The 17,686-nt window shown below is 53.0% G+C and overlaps 3 protein-coding genes across 3 annotated transcripts; 2 read left to right on the top strand and 1 right to left on the bottom strand.

Annotated features, from left to right (window-relative positions):
• Positions 1 to 1,631: 1,631 nt before the first annotated feature.
• HER10_EVM0004274 (uncharacterized protein) lies at positions 1,632 to 3,034 on the top strand (the record flags this gene model as incomplete). The annotated part of the gene is made up of 1 exon (XM_035473924.1): positions 1,632 to 3,034. The coding sequence occupies exon 1, from the start codon at positions 2,078 to 2,080 to the stop codon at positions 3,032 to 3,034; it is 957 nt and encodes a 318-aa protein (XP_035333904.1). The 5' UTR covers positions 1,632 to 2,077.
• A 123-nt stretch (positions 3,035 to 3,157) lies between these two features.
• HER10_EVM0004476 (uncharacterized protein) lies at positions 3,158 to 13,976 on the bottom strand. Its single transcript, XM_035474119.1, has 2 exons — positions 6,796 to 13,976; positions 3,158 to 6,746 (listed from the first exon to the last, which is right to left on the bottom strand). Exons 1-2 carry the CDS (start codon positions 13,320 to 13,322, stop codon positions 3,596 to 3,598), a joined length of 9,678 nt encoding a protein of 3,225 aa, XP_035333923.1. The 5' UTR covers positions 13,323 to 13,976; the 3' UTR covers positions 3,158 to 3,595.
• A 1,291-nt stretch (positions 13,977 to 15,267) lies between these two features.
• On the top strand, positions 15,268 to 17,391 carry HER10_EVM0006873 (uncharacterized protein). The gene is made up of 3 exons (XM_035476446.1): positions 15,268 to 16,055; positions 16,125 to 16,391; positions 16,448 to 17,391. Exons 1-3 carry the CDS (start codon positions 15,702 to 15,704, stop codon positions 17,195 to 17,197), a joined length of 1,371 nt encoding a protein of 456 aa, XP_035334082.1. The 5' UTR covers positions 15,268 to 15,701; the 3' UTR covers positions 17,198 to 17,391.
• Positions 17,392 to 17,686: the final 295 nt, after the last annotated feature.

Raw genomic sequence — 17,686 nt, 5'->3', positions numbered from 1 at the left:
AAGTATATTCCGTCTGTCTGGCACACGCTGCCCACGGCAAGGGCCACAGACTGATTAAAAAGAGATGACCCAGCCGCATCTTCTGCCCAACGAGTTAAGGAACTGTCTCAACCATCATCCCGCATTTTGGGTATGATCACATCAAGATCCATACTGGGGGCTGACGACTGATGATCTAGGCGCGGCAGAAATTCTACCCAGCATCATGTCCCACGTCCCAACGAGAAAATATCGGCATCCCACTGCCGGGGCCAAGTTGGAAACGGCCTAGGGGGAGAATTTCCCAAGTCCTTATTTTGATTAACAGTGTCCGCAGCCTTCGTATCAGATACAGAACGTCCGGGTATGCACTTCCGCATACCGCCCTCCGAACTGGCCCAAGAACCGATGCTTCTGGAACTGCTCCCATTCGGACTGCCAAGCGCCGTGCCGTAACGGCGATGCTCCGTGAGCCAAGACGGGGACGTTGGAGCAACAGATCGGGACCACTATCGGGTTATGCGTGCCGTTCGGAGAATATTCTCTCTATCCTCCTTCTCTTTCGGGACTTGGCCCATCACGAATCATTTCCAGCTTCTGCAGGGCTCTCTCGATGTGACCCGCTGTGCAGTGGTTCGACAATCTAGATGAAGATCTTCTTGATCAGGAACTCCCATTTATTGGCTACTGTCGGCACTTGACTCGCCCACGCAAAGAGCCACCCAAATGGAGCGGAACCTCCTCCACTCGTGAGTTCGTTCATGATCACGGGACGGCAAACGCGGCTTAATCAGCGGTCTCGCTTCTTAACTTGAACCCTTAGCAGTTAGAAGTTCTAGGAGCAGATGGATACTGCATAGAAAGGCCAGTCAATGGACCTTGGCAACAGCTGCAACGCCGCGTCTGCTGTCAGCTTCTTCCTAAGACTGATATTCGTACATGCTTTGTACTTCGCACATGTGGTAACGAAGCTACGTGGCTACTACATGAGCAATCCACCATGCCAAAGTAGCACCATATCTCCCTTTCTATCTCCACTTCTAACCATCCACCTCTAGCTTCTGAGATCTCGATATGCACGACCCCTCAACGTCCCGTGAGCCAAGAATAAGCTTACCACTGCAGCTCAAAATGAGCGGTATGTCAGCAAAAGGCATGGGACTAATCACGAGAGCCTAGAGGTCCAAGTGAGACTGTCTGTGAGACCCAGCCCTCTGGCGTCTGACAGGTGCAACTGCGCCGCCGCCTCGGGAACTCCTTTGGCTCACCTCCCGGCGGCCATCGTCCTGACTCGAATCGTCCTAGTCGGCGACTCGTCCCTCCGCCCTCAGCACCAAGACGCTCAGCAGAGACTCGGGTTGCAGCTCAGCCCTGCGACGCACGCCTATCGCGTTTGTCAATCGGGGCTGACGGTGCTACTCTGCCTGCCACAAGGTTCTGCAGCTTGCATCCTCAGCTATCTCATTTGCTCGGAAAGGCCCGAGCCCGGGGGAAGAAGATGAAGAAGGATTCATCACACCCGGATGCAAGGGATGCAGATGCCCGTCTCACTCTGCATAGCCTATGCCATACTTTATTCCGTAGGGCGACGTGCTTTCAGCTCCGGGAGTTCAGCGGGCGGTGCGTATGCGCAGCAGACTTCCGACGTGCTGTCTGATTTACACTCCAATTTCGGCTTAGGAGGAACCACACGCCTTGGTCACGATAATGGCGGGCTTACTGTCGCGTCGCGGCCTCTTTGCCAGATCCCTCTGAACGCACAGCCGGTTGAGGCAAGGCATAGGCTACTCTGAGAGATGGCAATGGAAATAGTTTCCGTTCAAACAACCTGTCTCTCAGTTCTTGTGAGATGTGTATAAATCCAACTTGGTTCCTCCCCCGATATGGCGTCTCTTTCTCATCAACAATCACTTCAAACAGCTCGTTTACAACTTAACATTTTCTTTTCCTCTTTTTTCTTTCCTATTTCCTTATTTCCTTTGTCGGTTTCTCTTTCCTTGGGACAATCGTTCAATCTGCAAACCTCGACTCCATCACTCTCACAATCGTCAACTTCTGCTTAATCTAAACTCGAATCCGCCACATCTTTTAATCAACAATGCATTCTTCCATTGTCCTCACTTTCCTCGCTGCCGTCGCAACTCTTGCCTCGGCGAGCCCTTCCCTCGACACCAAGCGCGATGACACTGTCTGCGCTCCGGGTACTGGCTTCTTCCAGTCCTGTGCCAATGGCTTCCGCGGCTGCTGCAAGGCCGACGCCTGCACCATCGGCTACTGCCCCGGCGTGACCGGAACCTCCGCCAACGCTCCGGCCGAGACCACCCCCGTCAACCCCGGTCACTCGACCAGCCAGCAATCCACCGACCCCACCGTCTGCCCTACCGGCACCGGCTTCTTCCAGTCCTGCTCCAACGGCTTCCGTGGATGTTGCAAGGAGGATGCCTGCACCATTGGCTACTGCCCCTCGGCCTCTGTGAAGCGTCAGGACCCGACAGTGTGCGCTCCCGGCACCGGATTCTTCCAGTCTTGCTCCAACGGCTTCCGTGGATGCTGCAAGTCTGACGCCTGCACTCTCGGCTACTGCCCTACTACCTCTGCCTCGGAGAAGCGTCAGGATCCCACCGTCTGTGCCCCTGGCACCGGCTTCTTCCAGTCCTGCTCAAACGGTTTCCACGGCTGCTGCAAATCCGACGCCTGCACCTTGGGATACTGCCCCGACCTGGCCATCGCCTCCTCCTCCTCAAAGCGCGCCGCCGACCCTACAGTCTGCGCCCCCGGCACCGGCTTCTTCCAGTCGTGCTCCAACGGCTTCCGCGGGTGCTGCAAGCAGGACGCCTGCACCATTGGCTACTGCCCGGACATCAAGACCTTTGAGACGGTGACCAAGACGGCCCCTCAGACGACCGCCACCCCGACCCCCGAGAGCAAGTCCAACGCCAACGCTGATCCCACTGTCTGCGCCCCCGGCACCGGCTTCTTCCAGTCCTGCGCCAACGGCTTCCGCGGCTGCTGCAAGTCTGACGCTTGCACTATCGGCTACTGCCCCTCCAACTAAGGGGTCGGTGTTTGACAAGGAGTTGGACATACATAGACGGATCGTCAATCGTGGTTGATGAGCATGCGAGAATGGAAGATGGTATAGATGGCATTACACGGTGGAGTTTGAGCATAGCATTAGGGCGTTTGTTCTTTTCTGATTTTAGTATAATAGCGCATCTTGGTTGAACTTGGTCACTTGGAAGATAATACACCCACACTCCTTTCTTGTTGCGATTGCCATGACTGAAATGTAAATACGCTGGCAAGTGATGAACGTGACAACTGATACCAGGGAGGGAGGGGTTTTTACTGCCCGTGTACTTTGCCAGAAGCCGTGAGCTCACAAAAGATCTGCAATCTGATGAGGCCTTTGTATAAAAGTAGCAAAGGGTCCTAACGTGCTAACACAAGACAAGATAAAGTATACGTGATTGCTAATGAAATCGCGAGGCTATGCTTACAGGCCTCAAAAAGAAGAGAAGTAATTGTGAATCAAGTCAAAAAGACCTGCCCTCATGTATTCGAACCAGCCTCGGCCTGTTACCCGGCCACAGTGTCACACCACCCATCTCCCGCCTTATTCGAGTCCCCTGAACCGGCGGTTGAATTCCTCCACAGCGACGGCCACCATCTTGTACAAAAAGGCGCGGCCACTTTCATCGCCAACAGGTAGGAACGGACCGTTCGTGCCTCCCCTCAGCGTCAGGCTCAGGCCAGTCCGCTCCTTGGCAATCGTCTGTACGTCCTTGAGGGGCACATCCCATTCCGACGTCAGTCGCCGGCTACGAATAAGTAAAATCCGAGCGTAAGTGACCATGACAACCATGTCCTCGCGTGGCAGTTCGAGATGGGCAATGTAGTTCTCGTTGAAGTACTTGCCATTGTCGACCTGCTTCAACCATGACTGGCCAAGGGCTTCCCGGGCATTGTACGGTCGCACGATACCATCAGAGGGCACGAATCGAGCAGGGCGGACGCGATCGAGTTCTGAGCCGTCAAAGACGGTGGTCGTGTTGCGGATGCCTTCCGAGACATTCGAGGCCATGTCTAGAACGCCAATAGCGGGCTTGGTAGCGAATCCGACGACACCCTTGCCGATTCCCTTGAAGAATCCAACAGCGCCCTCCTGCTCGGCACCCTCCAACGGCTTGCGGACGAGTCCACCCACGCCAGAAGCGGCGCTTGTGAAGAAAGAGTTGGCGCCGGTGGTGACCCCATACAGAGCATGTTTGGGCCGATTGCGTGCACGCGTAATGCGACGACGATCTTGGAATTGCTTGTCGAGAGTCGCAGCTGCAAGGCCCTTGGACAAGCTCCCAGTGAATTTGGAGAAGGAATCGGTGAAGCCGTAGACAGACTTTTTGACAAGTGACGCGGCTCCCTTCGCAACTCCGATACCAAAGTCCTCGGGCTTGTCCGAAAGAATGAGGCCTTGGTAGGGTTCGTAGAACACGTCCGTGAGGCCGGAGCTGATGTTATTGAACAAACCAACGGGGTTTCCGAGGAAGTCGGCAGACCCGAGGATCTTGTGAACCTGGTAGAGAACTTCTTGGCTGTAGTGACTCGTGATGTTTTGTGTCAAGGCAGCCACGGACACGCGAACGTTGTCTAGCATGAGTGCATTAAGGCGAATCGGCGCGTCGTTGATATTACCGATGGCCATCGTCATGACATTGAGGAAGAACATGAGAGGGTTTCGAGACGACGTCTTGTCCTCGGCATTGACTCGTTCGGTGCGCATGAAGGAGAGGTCGAGTTGCATGGGCTGGATGTTGAGCAGCTCGAAGTAGATGTCTTGGCCAGACTGCTGCCGCTGCGGCTCTGGGATGTCTAGCTCCTCGTCACAGAGTTTGCCTTCCTCGTTGGTGTCTGACCAGGCGGCCCCAGGAATATTGGAGAAGTCCAAGACCGCGTAAACAAAGTCCTCATCGAGCTCGATTGTCATCTGCTGCATCAACAGTGTCGCATACTTGATGTACAGCACCCCGTAGGAATCGTCCTTCACGCGAGTAACCATGGCGTGAAGCGAAGGATGTGCGTCGACCTCTTGAGCCCTCTTTGGCACGACACTCGGGTACAAGATCATCGGAAACAGACCGCCGTACAGCTGGTTGTCTATTTGAATCCACTTAACAGATAGAGCGATAGTCTGATGTAGAGGAGAGTCGTGGTGACGAAGAGAGACGTCTCTAAATGTGACGTATGCAAGTTCCTTTAGTTGTGAATTGATGAGCGAAATTCCAATACCCGAAAGCTTCAGCTGAGCGCGGAAGGTTGCTGTCGTCTCTTGGTCTTTGACCTCAAAGCCATCGGTGCTCGTGCGAGATCCGGACTTGGACTTCTGTCGATACAGACTCTTGGATTGCCTGAAGTTGGACAGAATCATCGTCTGGGTAGGTCCGTCAGCGGCAACATTGATGTCGATAATCTTCTGTTGTCCGGATGTTGTCGCGAACTTCATTGGAATCTGATTGCCGATTTCCGCGAGCTTGACATGTCTTTCCTTGCCATGGGCGTTGATGATGATCTCACGGAACTTGGCAGCCGGGAAATCCCATGCGTATGGCATGATGCTCCTAGGCGGCAGCCTATACTTGATTGGCCTCCAGCCGGATCTGTCTTCAACTCCATCATCGTCCAGACTAGGGTTGGCCTGGTAGAATGTGAATTCCGTATCACTCTCGTTTCGCATCTGGTAGGGCCAATTCCTCGTCTCCAAGCTGAGATGCAGGAAGATTGTTGCACCCTCCATCAAGATCTCAGCGCGAATCAGACGTTGGCGTTGGCCTGCTTTGGCGATCTTGACGTGGGTGGTTCCAATGTCTGATATGTTGAAAGGAGAGGTCCACTGGTTGTTCATGCCGGGATGACATAACGAAAGTTGCTTAATGGAGGTCTTCTGCATGAAGTGAAGTGGCTCATGGGCGCCGGGCTTCAGCGTCATAAACCCAGAGGAGCTAGACTCGCGTACGTTGATCTCCTCTCCAAGCTTGTTTTCCAGAACAAATCGTGGTGCGAGGGTAACGACCTTGGTCATCTTGTATTTGCCTTCTCCAGCCTCGGTGGTGATGCCAATGTGCACCTCAGTGTTCCTGGAGGGCGAGGGCAGCACCACCTCGGTTGTGCTTCCGATGGCGTCAAAACTCTGCGGCTTGCTCCATTCCGAATCCGCAATCTGCAGCAAGGCTCGGTTTCTATGATCGTCGTTGCCGTAAGAGAACATGAATGGCGTAGCTCTAGGACGGCTATTGCCAGACCTGGAGGACAGAGTCGACTGTCCGGCTGCAGGTCGTGCGCCCTGCAAGAAGCCCTTGGCTCTGATCTGCAGATCAAGACCAGTCTTGTTCAGGATGATGTAGGGACTGTAGACGGTGACTCGGAAAGCTCCACCGCTGTCAGGGATCTTGTGGTAGTGGAGCTTGAGGTTGAGCTGCAAGCCTTCCTCGTCCTTGCAGAGCAGCCTGTCTTCCTTTTTGAAATCATCCGAAGCCCCGGAGTTGATGATGGCAAAGTCGCTGGGTTTGAAGACAGTGTCCTGCATGTCAACACTGAGGAGGAGGAGATGTGATAGCTCTACAACATGTACGGGGCTAAGACCACCTTTGCGGAGGAAGTTTGCCCAGTCCTTTTTGGTGTTCTTGTCGTAGATGCGATACTTGAAGTCGTAAGGAAGCAAGTTCTCGAGGATGACTGGAGGCGAAAGCTTGATGCGCATGTAAGGATAGTTTCTAAACGAGAGATTAGTCAAGGATCATGTTAAGATGATGGCAGACTTACTTGGTCAAAGGGTTCGACCGATCAAAGGTGGCGTTGAGCTGGAAGTAAAACGGGTCCCCATTTTCCCCCTTGCAAACCATCGTCCGTGTTGGCCGCTTCAAGAGATCTCTCCACCACAAGGTCTCAGAGGACCAGGCGTAGCCAAATCCAGAGTCGGGCCGTACCAGCAGAGACTTCAAGAACACAGCACCCACAGGAGCTGGGCGGCTTTCACCGGGCGCGATCTTCTCAATCTTGAGCAGATGGCCTTCTTGCGCGTCGTAGACACCGAGCTCGACTGGGATCTGGGTGAGGTTGTCAACTACGAGGGGCGATCGTAGAGTGACATATTTGACGTTGTCCTTGCCCAAGGTGACCTCCACGAGAAGTCGATGCAAAATGTTGTCAGTCTTCGGCTTGAGGCCGTAGATCGCTTCACCCTCACGGTTCAGCCTGACGTTCTTGACCGGGTCAAAGCCACTACCTTCCAAGTGAATGCCGACACTACCAGTACTGCTCTCGGTCAAGAGGTTCTCTCGCATCTTCTCCCACGGCTCGAAGCTCCAAGGGACTTCCTGCCCGTCCTCGAGACGCGCGGTCATGTTGTCGTCCGTCGTCATACTCTTGGACTGTACGACAACATCAAATCCGGTATAGTTCCGGATGCGGTAAGGGGCGTCAACACCACGCGGTTTGCCAAGAACATCCTCGTCCTTGCTAAGGAAAGCGAAGGACTTGGACGCCAAAGCGATGGTAGCTGTCGTGATTGTGACATCAAAGATCTTCTTGGAAGCGACGTCAATGGACAAGAGCCCCGACTGTTGCTCTCTCGCAATGCCAAATCCGACCTGCCAAGGCTCTAGCAGAGGCTCCCACGCCGACTTTGAAAAGTTGTACACGTTCGTATAGATATCGATCGCAGTCTCAGCTTTGAGATTCGAAGACCAGTCTTCGGCCGTGGCGGTGAAGTTCTTGATACCCAGGTCTAGAATGGGAAGTTCGTGGACATCGCCGATGAGGACAACGCGGATGCCCTCGATTGTTGCCGAAAGTTCCTCGTGGCGCTTAGGCTGAGTTTGAACAGCTGTGTTATTGGAATCATTATGGGCTTGTTTGGCTTGGGATGCTGCTACCAATGCAGTCTTGGACATCATAGTCTTATTCGCAATGGTCGAAGGGCCCTTGCCACTGGCAGTCCGCTGTTTCAGACCTGCTTGACGCAGCTTTCTCGCCTTCTCGTCCGCTGCCGATGCGCTCTTGCTCTCCTTCTGATCCTTTTGCTGTTGATCTGACAGCTCAGTCGCCTTGCTTGCGATCTGAAGTGCGAGCAGAATGTCTCTCAGGGACAACCTCAAAATCAAGGGTTCAATATCAGCATGGATGCTTGTAATGTTGGGTTTCGAGCTATCCATAGACATTTGAACTGAAAAGTCGTCAATGAGTCGGAGACGCGAGTCTTCGAATCGATCCATCCGGCACAAAAACATGCCGATCTCGGAGACCTGGAAGGTCAGAGCATGTTGCTGAGAAAGCAAAACTTGCTTAGTGCCCAGAACAATGGCTTCGGAGCTTGCGCTGAGGGGGTTGGCAATCAGGATGACCTGTGCATCGACAATGTTCACCCTATACGCAATGCTCATGGTGCTCTGTGGCTTCTCCTCGGTCTCTGCCTGCGTCTCTTCCACGCCCTCTCTGCTGCTCTTCTGGGACTTGGGCTTGTTGGACCAAGTGACTTGCATTGAGTCGGCGTCGGCTTCTGATTCGTCGGGGGTCTCGAACAGAGACTCATCGTCTACCGGAGAAGGTTCCTCCGGCTGCAGGCCAACCATGACGAAGTTCTGGATGGCAAAGAGATAGTCGAGTGCAAAGATTATGCGTGGGCTGTCGACGGTGACGATTGCGATGAGGCTTCTATCTTGGCCGCCAGACATTGTGATGCTGGCCATCAATTGTTGAACCTCCTTATTTGAAGAAGTCATGATACGTCGGAACTTGTTTGTTTCACGCGGACGGCTGTCGTAAATCGTGAATGAGTGGATCAGGAACTCGCCTTCGAGCGAACCATCATTGAGCATTCTCGTCTTGAGTTTGGTGACGTCCAAAGAGAAGCGCGACAGGCTGGCATCTTCAAGCTTGCCGATCGGCTTGTCATCCGGAGCAAGTAATAGTTCCATTCCAATTGTGTTGACCTGAAAAACGAGGTCGAGCTTTGTCCATGTCTGGTTCTTGGGTGACAGTTCGGGTCCAAGATCGACTTGCTTCTCCTCCTCGCTGCCCTTCTTGTCAAGTGGCATGGATCTCGCCCTTTGAAGAGTGTCCTTGTCTACTTCTCGCTCAGCTTCCTGATCTTGCTCTTCTGAATCGGTGGCGAACGCTGCTGGTACTGCCTTTGAAATCTCCATCAGGAACCTCAATTGGTACTGAGTAAGTTTCAAGTTGAAATCCGACATGCTTCCTTCAATTTCGAGCTCGGGTCGCTTTGTACCATCTTGGTGCTCGGCATACGTGACATTAAAGCCCAAGTCAACTTTGTCGATCAACTCCAACTCTTCTGAAAGATCACCAGGATAGTTGAAATCGGACGTCAGACGAATATTGCGAATGCCTGCGGAGATCTTGGTCGCAATTTGGGAGTCTTGGGAATCGTCCAAGGGCGCGAACTTGTTCTGAGCGTAGATCTCGCCCAAGTAGGCGGTAATAACGTCCCGTTTGGGCTGGCCGTGATTGACGACCCGGGGGAAGACGACAATTGGCGTCTTGACCACAACGTCGTACTTAAACTTGTTTGTACTTTGTTGGATTTGGGTGGCCTGGGACGCTGCGGCTTGGCGTGCGGCGTTGTAAATGGCTTGCATCTTGCCAAATTTGACGAGGAACTGAATGATCTTCCGGAAGGGCTCCTCGAGGAAATTAAGCTTGACGGAACCAGCCCGTAGGTAGACCGATGAGTCGTATCCCGGATACGCTTTCTTGTTGGTAGCATCGAACGTCTCGTAGCGGAAGTCAGCGAGCTCATCGCCCTGAATAGAAATGAGTTGTCTCAGGTTGGAATCCTCCGAGACACCTTGATTGATATCGTCAACCAGATTGAGATTGCCCAGTCTAGCATTGACTCGCATCGTCTTGCCCAAAAGGAAGACTCCAACATCAGCGTGATTGAAAGACAGGGTTGCTAGGCGAATTCCATCGTTGTTCAGGATCAGACGGATACTCTTCAGGTCGATCTTGACTCTAATGGAGCCTGCGTTCGTAGGCCCGTCCTCGGGAGGAGCATCAACGGCAATCTCAACACCTTCGTCATCGTCCTCCGAATCGGAGATGGCCTTCTGTTCTTGAGGCGTCGCTGCCTCGTTGTTGTTCCCGGTGAAAGTTGCCAGGATGAAGTCAAGCAAGGTAAGAAGCGTCTTCCTCGTAACGATGAGGTTGATAGTCGATATTGCGGCGGTGACGTTCGTCTCCACACCTTCATACACAGGCATGAACTCTGGTGATAGTCGATTAACCTTGGTAAACTTGACGCTGACAAGGCTACGATTCTGCTCTCGATCCTCAACGTCTCCAGATGAAACGATGGACTTGAACTCCGCAGGAGGGTTGTCAACAAAGTCGTCCATGATGACGGAACCAAGCGAGACCTCCGCAGACATGTCATATGGACGTAGATAGAAGAGAAGGTCAAAATTCTCAGCAACAAGCTCGACAAGAAGCTGATCAGGCTTCTTCCTGTCAGGATCGCTCCGGTAGAGGGACCCCTTGAGGGTGTCGACCTTGAATTTGAGCTCGAAAGAACGCTGTTGGAGCTTGAGCTGTTCCTTGTTGCTCCTACCACCATCGTCGGCGTCCTCAAACTCGTCCTGATCGTCGTCATCTTCGTCAATCACGATGGCAGTTTGTTGCTGCATGAAAGGGAATTGAGAAGACTTCCGGCGGCTATTGGTGTCCTTGCGAGAACGCGATCGGTTAGAGGCGGTACTCAGGCCACGTGGGCGAGTTGTCACTGCTTGGTCCTGGGAGTCCTTGATTTGCGCCTGTTGCAGCTCTTGGTTGCCAAACTTGGGGATGGCGACATCAATAATTCGCATTAAGTTCTTGTACTTGGAATCTGATATGGTTGCATGGAGCATGGGAAGGTGGCCAGAGACCTTCAGTTTGGTCAGATTTGGCGCCTTTGGCAGAATCGAAGTCTCAACCACGAAGTCGACGTTGATCTCTTCCACCACGTGCAAGTGCTGTGTGTCGTCCTTGTTCGATATTTGAGCTTTTGTCGCCTCGATCGAAGGACCAATCAGCACCTGGGTAGAGGAGAGCTTGACCAAGAACTTGTCGTACATGACAGACTCTAAGCGCTTGAAGTCTTCGTCAGTGTACGATTGGCGTTGTTTCGACTGAATCTGTTTCATAGTGTCCTGGTCCACCAGCTCGCTGTTAACGCTGATATGACCGGCATCCAGAATTAGACAAGTAGATTCTTTGACGTTGATGCTGACCGGTACGATAATAAGTGGGGCCTGCAGGTCAAGCTGGGCATTGATGGTTTTGTGCTCCTCGAGAGCGAATTCCAGACCAGCCCGCGTCTGTTCTCGGAAGGTCTCTACGGTGGCGCCGGCGGTTTCCATCAGCGCCGTGATGGACTCCATGTGTCGTTCTGGTGGTCTAAAGAAGTCGGCCACGCCTACGACGAAGTTTGGATTCCAGACAATCTCGAGTGGTTTGAGGGATCCGCTGAGAGCAATGTCGCCTTCGCGATCGATGGGATTTTGTTCGACCTCAAAACGAAAGAAGGGTTCGTCGTCGTTGTCTTCGAGCTCTTCGATGGTTAGGCGTTTTTGTTCGTGGATCTCGGGGGCGTCCTTGACTCTGACAATCTCGGGGAACAGTGAGTCTGGCGTGGTGCCATCATTGACACGAAGTCCACCCAGACTGAGATCAGCCAGGAAGGAATCAGGGCGCTGCAGCACCTTGGCTTTGAAAACATCAAAGTGCAGGCTCAGAAGATCACTCCGCTTGCCGTTATGGCTCTTCTTCAGCGTAAAGCTTCCGGTGCTCAGCCATGCCTCAACTTGCATCTTGACAGAGTCCCGAGGGACATCAACTGACTCTGCCAAGGCAGTCTTCTCGTCAAACTCGATGGCGTCGTAGAGCTCTTTGCGCTGCTCCTCGGTAATTTGTGTGTTCTCATCATCTTCAGCATGGTGTTCCTGCTGCTTCTGGCCACTACCCCAGGCCCACGCCAGCCAGCCCTGTTGCTCCTGTTTAGGGGGCTGGTTCTTCAGGGCAGCGGCATTCTCCTTCTTAAGCTGGTTCCGTGCCAGAGATCGCCAGAATCGGAGATCCTCGTAATCAAGCTTGATCTCGAGTTTGTTGATGTCTTCGTTCTCTTGGGAGCTGAGTTGTTGCTGTTGCTTGCGCTTCTTGAAGAGTTCAATGTAGCGTTGGCGGTCATCACGTCGTTCTTTGAAGTATTCCCATGACCATCTACGGTTCTTTTCGTGGATCTTGCTGAGGACTGAGTCACCAGCAAACTTGAGCCAGGCCCTGGGGTCTTCCTTGGGCGTGACTCCTTTGGGCTGGAATTTTTTGTACTCTTGGTGGCGGATGAAGTAGTGGAAAAGGTCAACCATCATCAAGCCATCACGGTACTGGTCGTCATCGATTACGAGGCCAATCTCTTCAAAGAGTAGACTGGCCTTGGCCTTGGGAGCATGGACATCCCCCGTCTTGTCGAGGACAATCTTTGCCTTTCCGTTGACGGGTCGCAGGATGAATTGGTGGTTGAGGCCTGTGTCCTCGGTTGACCCTATCAGACTCTTGAACTTGTCAACCATCTCATCATGTGGCATCGGTGGTTTGTCGCCAGTATCGACCTCTCGGCCCGGGCCTAGCAGCTCTGTATCTGTGTTCCAGTAGACGGCGAGGGCGCCGAGGGTTGCAAGCTTGTGGGTGCTCTTGGTGGAGTCCTGGACAAAGGTGGGCTTCCAGTGGCCGTCGGTGCTGACAGCACTGAACTCCTCGAGAGTCACACCAAGTGCAAAGGGGTGTCCGGGAGCGGAAATGGAATCTTCGTATCGGATATGGATGTTCTTGACTGTGACTTGCAGGTTGTCGACAATCTTGGTGACCAGGCTCTGGGTAAACGTCTGGCTCTTTTTCTGCTCCTCCTGGCTCATGCCCTCCTGAGACCTCTCCTTGAGAAGCTCTGCAGAATCGAGTTTCTCCATCTTGATTCTCTGCTTCCTACGCTCTTCCTCTTGCTCGTCATACGCAGCCTCTTCCCGGGGGGAGGCCAGCAGGAAGACATCCTCGATGAAGACCTTGACGGGCGCGCCACGCAAGTTGGACCATGGGATTATGAGTGTGAGCTCGCCGAGATGGCCTTCCATGACGTTGATGGGAAGCTTCAGCTGGTCGAGGGCTTCCCTCCGAAGCTCGAGGTTGCGTAGCTTGACATCGCCAGACCAGATTCCAACCTTGAGCTGTGCTGGATCGAAATTCTTGACGTACATGCCCAGGAACCTATTGAGCAGGCCGGCAACGAGTCCCTCCAACATCTTGTCTGTATGTGGCGCCTTAACCCTGGCGAGGGAGGGTCAGGTTGGTGTTCTATGGTGTATCGGTAATGGGAAGCATAGGAAGGGAGAGACTCGGAAAGTCGGAAAGCTCGATGACGACGGGCAGGGCGCAGGTCAGATCAGTAGCCGCCGGAAAGGCTCTGCCGTCATCAAAGTGGGCGCGCGCTGTAGGATGGTATCGTGTACGGGGTCTTGGTGGGTTGCTCGGTTTTTTGGGCGTCGTTACTTTTCGTCGTAGGTGTACTATCAAGCGTAGTATCAACGGTGGGTGATGTGGAATTTTTGGGTATCGAGGGGTGGATGTCGTGTTCTCGGATGGCGTGCCGTCGGCCGTGACTCCGGGTCTGAGGTATGTTGGCGGCGAGGTAGGGCAAGGTAGGTAGGTAGGTAGGTATGGGAAAGAGAATGCCGCGTCGCAGATTTGCCCAAAAGTCAATGTTTGCCAGCTCGAGTTTGACAGATTGCAGGCTCGTCTGCGTTGTCGATATTGAGCTGGTGCTTGTGCTTGTGCTGGTACTGGGGGGGGTGGGCGTTGGCAGGGTTGATTTGGTCACAGTGTCGGGGCAGGTTGGGGTCTGGACTGAGGGAGCGGCGGATTTGTGCATGATGACGCTGCCTGGTTGTTGAAGTGGATGAGCGCCAGCCAGCTGCCAAAGTGCCTTCCCCCGCACCAGAGCCAGAAATGGGCCAGGGCAACAGCTCGGCCCAGGGCAGACTGTGTGGCTGCCCGCTGCCTCTTGCCAGAACTTCAGCTGCTCCTGCTCCGACTGGACCGTCACGGACGTCTACGAGTGGATCCTAGTGGACCCGTTGAGCCACGGCAGGGTGGGTCCACCGACTACACAGTACCTACCCGGGAGGGGGGGTGCGCACGACAGAGGTCTGTTGGGCTGCTTATTAGGGGGGGTATGTCCCTAGGGGGTCGGTCTGCTGGCTGCATAACCTCTAGTGTTAAGCGTAGTCAATACGTATACAAAAGTGCCTTTTTTTTTCTTTTTAAACTAGGTAATTTATAATAGGCTTCCTCTAGCCCTTAATATCTCTGCTAGAAGTACTACTCTATTTAAGGAAAGCTACTCTATAGTTATAGTAATTAAAAATATAAGAGGAAGGAGCGTACTTGCTATTAAGTTAATATATATGTTATAGTATGAACAAGGTAAGGTATCTACCGGGGGGATTATTATTTACTTAAACAACATACACGCTTTAGAGTGACCGGACCTCTGCTGGTTACCCCCCCATTCCCCCTTAGGTACTCCGTACCTCAGTCAAGGTACCTTAGGTAGCTGCATACCTAGGTACCTACCTCATAGTCCAATTCAGTAAAACCCTCACTCAGTTTTGTACGTATCTGTATCAACACTTAAAGCAGAACTTGACTCTCATCATCAAAGAGGAATAGAGGTTATGAATCTTGACTACGGTAGGCAAGTGTCAAGTGCTCTCTCTTTTCGGTTGTGGAAATTCAATCATGATCTGGTGCGTTAGGACGAACCACAACATTGGAATGTTTGTGTTAGTTGCTACGTATGCGCTCGCGATGGTAAATACCTACGTCTGAGGAAATGCACTCACGTGCCTTTTGTGCTCCCTCAATTCAGTACCTACCTACCTACCTAAGGTACGGAGTACGGGCTGCGTACCTTAAGTAAGGTCAGGCGAGGCAGATACCTAAGGTACCTTAGTTACCCAAGGCATGGCATCACATCGGCACAGACGGCGGGGGATAGAATAGGAGCTTGGGCCACTGGACAGTAGCAGTACGGATACTCCACCCTACTCAGCTGCTGGTTCGTCCAATGCGGAGCCTCTGGCCCGGACGTCACTACAGTACGTAGTACCTAGGTACCTACCACCTTGGGCATGGGACAGGTCTCCACATTACGTCACCATCCGGCAGCTGGAGCTCTGGCACCCTCGATGGCCTGGGCTGCGTGCGATCTGATGGCCATGCAAACGCGAGCAATGAGCACCTTACCGTGGACCAGCTGTGTGTGCCTTGGTTTTCCACGTCCAGTCCCAGTTCTGGACCCGAGTCTTACATCAACTTGAGGCAATCGGATAAGGCAGGCACTTTGCTAATGTAATTGGTCCTCGTGAGCGACACCAAAAGAGGCCTTCAAGACATCCGGCCGGACTCTTGTTTTGCTTCAACAAACATCAACAACAACTTCCCACAAGCATTGATACTGCCAATTACCAGAGAGAATAGAACCATTTTCTGGCTTTATTCCGACCTCGATTCCTTCCGTTCATACTTTTGGACTACAACTTGAAACTGTCCAAAGCCTTACCAACTTCGCCATCCTCGCATACAAGGTAGCGCCAGAAAGCAAACGCCAAAGCTCCCTCACGATGCTTCGCTCTTCGCGTCAACTCGCGCGGATTGCTCCCCGCAAAATCGCAGCTCCCTCAGCAATCCCGTCAACATCCTTCTCGACGAGGTCTCCGTCGAGTGCTCTTCACACCCCCAGGCGACCTGCTTCGGCCCTCCAAGCTCGTCTGCTTCCCTTGTCCCTCCAAGCGCGATACACAAATTCGCCCTACGACAAGATCGATAAGAAGGCCGAGGCCGAGATTGCAAAGAAGAAGCTCGAGTCTAACCCCGAGGCGGTTTCGACAGAGTCGTCTAGGATCCATCTCTTTGAGCCGGAACCCGCAAAAACACAAAAGGAAGAGGATCTCACGGGAGGACTCAAGAAGGAGTTGGTAAGTCTACACCAGCCTGTTCCGCCCCAGATTCCATACGGTACACACCAATTGACACATTACCGATAGAACATTGTCAAGGATACCTTCAATCTCAGCGAAGTGCCAAGGGAGCCCTACTTGCTCGGTCTTGCAGGCACTCTGCCCTACCTTGCCACATCCCTGAGCACAGTCTACCTAAGCTGGGACCTGAACCTCGAATGGCCCTCTACGTCGACATTTGCAAACCATATTTACATGAATCATGATTCAGCGCAATACTGGCTGAGCCTCCTCGAGCCTATCCAGCTCGGATACGGCGCCATCATCATCTCCTTCCTTGGAGCAGTCCATTGGGTGAGCAGCGTCCGCGCGTCAAATGTGACGGAATGACTGGGCTAACGATGTTGTAGGGCATGGAATACGCCGAAAAGACGCCTCATCCCACCCGAACAAAGTTCCGCTACGGCATGGGCGTCGTCGCGCCTATGATTGCCTGGCCATCCCTCCTCATGCCCGTCGAATATGCCCTCACCTCGCAATTCGCCGCCTTCACCTTCCTCTACCTTGCCGACACCCGAGCCAAGAACAAGGGCTGGACCCCGCAATGGTACGGAATCTACCGCTTCGTCCTGACTGCCATTGTTGGAGTCTCCATCTTTGTCAGCTTGGTTGGTCGCACCAAGATTGGCAACGCACAGCCCCATATTGGCGAGGGCCTAGCCGAGAGCATGCACCTGGGCAAGACCGACACCACCAAGGACTGGGCAAAGCTCGAGGAGGAGGAGAGAAAGAAGCAGAAGAAGGAGAAGGAAGAGGCTGAGAAGAAGAAGAAGGAAGAAGAGAAGAAGCAAAAAGAGGAGGAGAAGAAGAATGCCAAGAAGGGTGACTCCAAGAGCAAGACCAAGAAGGACGACAAGAAGGATACCGGTGCCAACAAGAAGGACGACTCCGAGGAGGAGGAGGAGGAGAAGGAGGATACTAAGCAAGATGAGGACGACAAGAAGGATGACGAGAAGGAAGAAAAGTCCGAGGACAAGGATGACTCCGAGGATGGGGATAAGGACGATGCCAAGGACGATTCCAAGGATGAGGGCAAGGAAGAGGGCAAGTCCAAGTCCAAGTCCAAGGACGAGGGCAAGAAGAAGGAGAAGAAGGAGTAAAGGCGTTGTCGGATTGATTCCCACAGCAGTCTGGAGTTCTCCCGATTACTTTTTTCCTATCTGTACTGTAGTTGTATCTGCGCGGCGGAAGAACATTGCGAGCCAGGTTAAATGGGCAAGGCGTTTGGGGCATTTCATGTACACCGCGGAAGCAAGCACTATATTCAAGCAATCTATCGATTACCAAAGGAATGGACTATCTATATTAGTCATTGCTACTTTATCATGATGTGAAATGTACCATAGCTTCAATGTCCTCTCACGGCTGTGATGCTATCAAATCCCACGTAACTTCATCACGCACCGACATCAATCCACATTGCCAACCGCTGTGTCAACTCTGCTTCTCGTTCCCCACGAAGCCAACTCATCTGTGCTAGACCCCTTCAAGCCCGAAATTACCCATCGTCTAGCCTCCCAAAGGCTACATAATCCTGAGCAAGTTTCGAGCTCTAACATCGCAGGCTGTCGACCTCCCCAAGCAGAACT

Source organism: Colletotrichum scovillei, assembly GCF_011075155.1.
Source record: "Colletotrichum scovillei strain TJNH1 chromosome Unknown Contig00005, whole genome shotgun sequence".
NCBI classification, from domain to species: Eukaryota; Fungi; Ascomycota; class Sordariomycetes; order Glomerellales; family Glomerellaceae; genus Colletotrichum; species Colletotrichum scovillei.
This window is presented reverse-complemented; position numbering and strand designations above follow the sequence as displayed.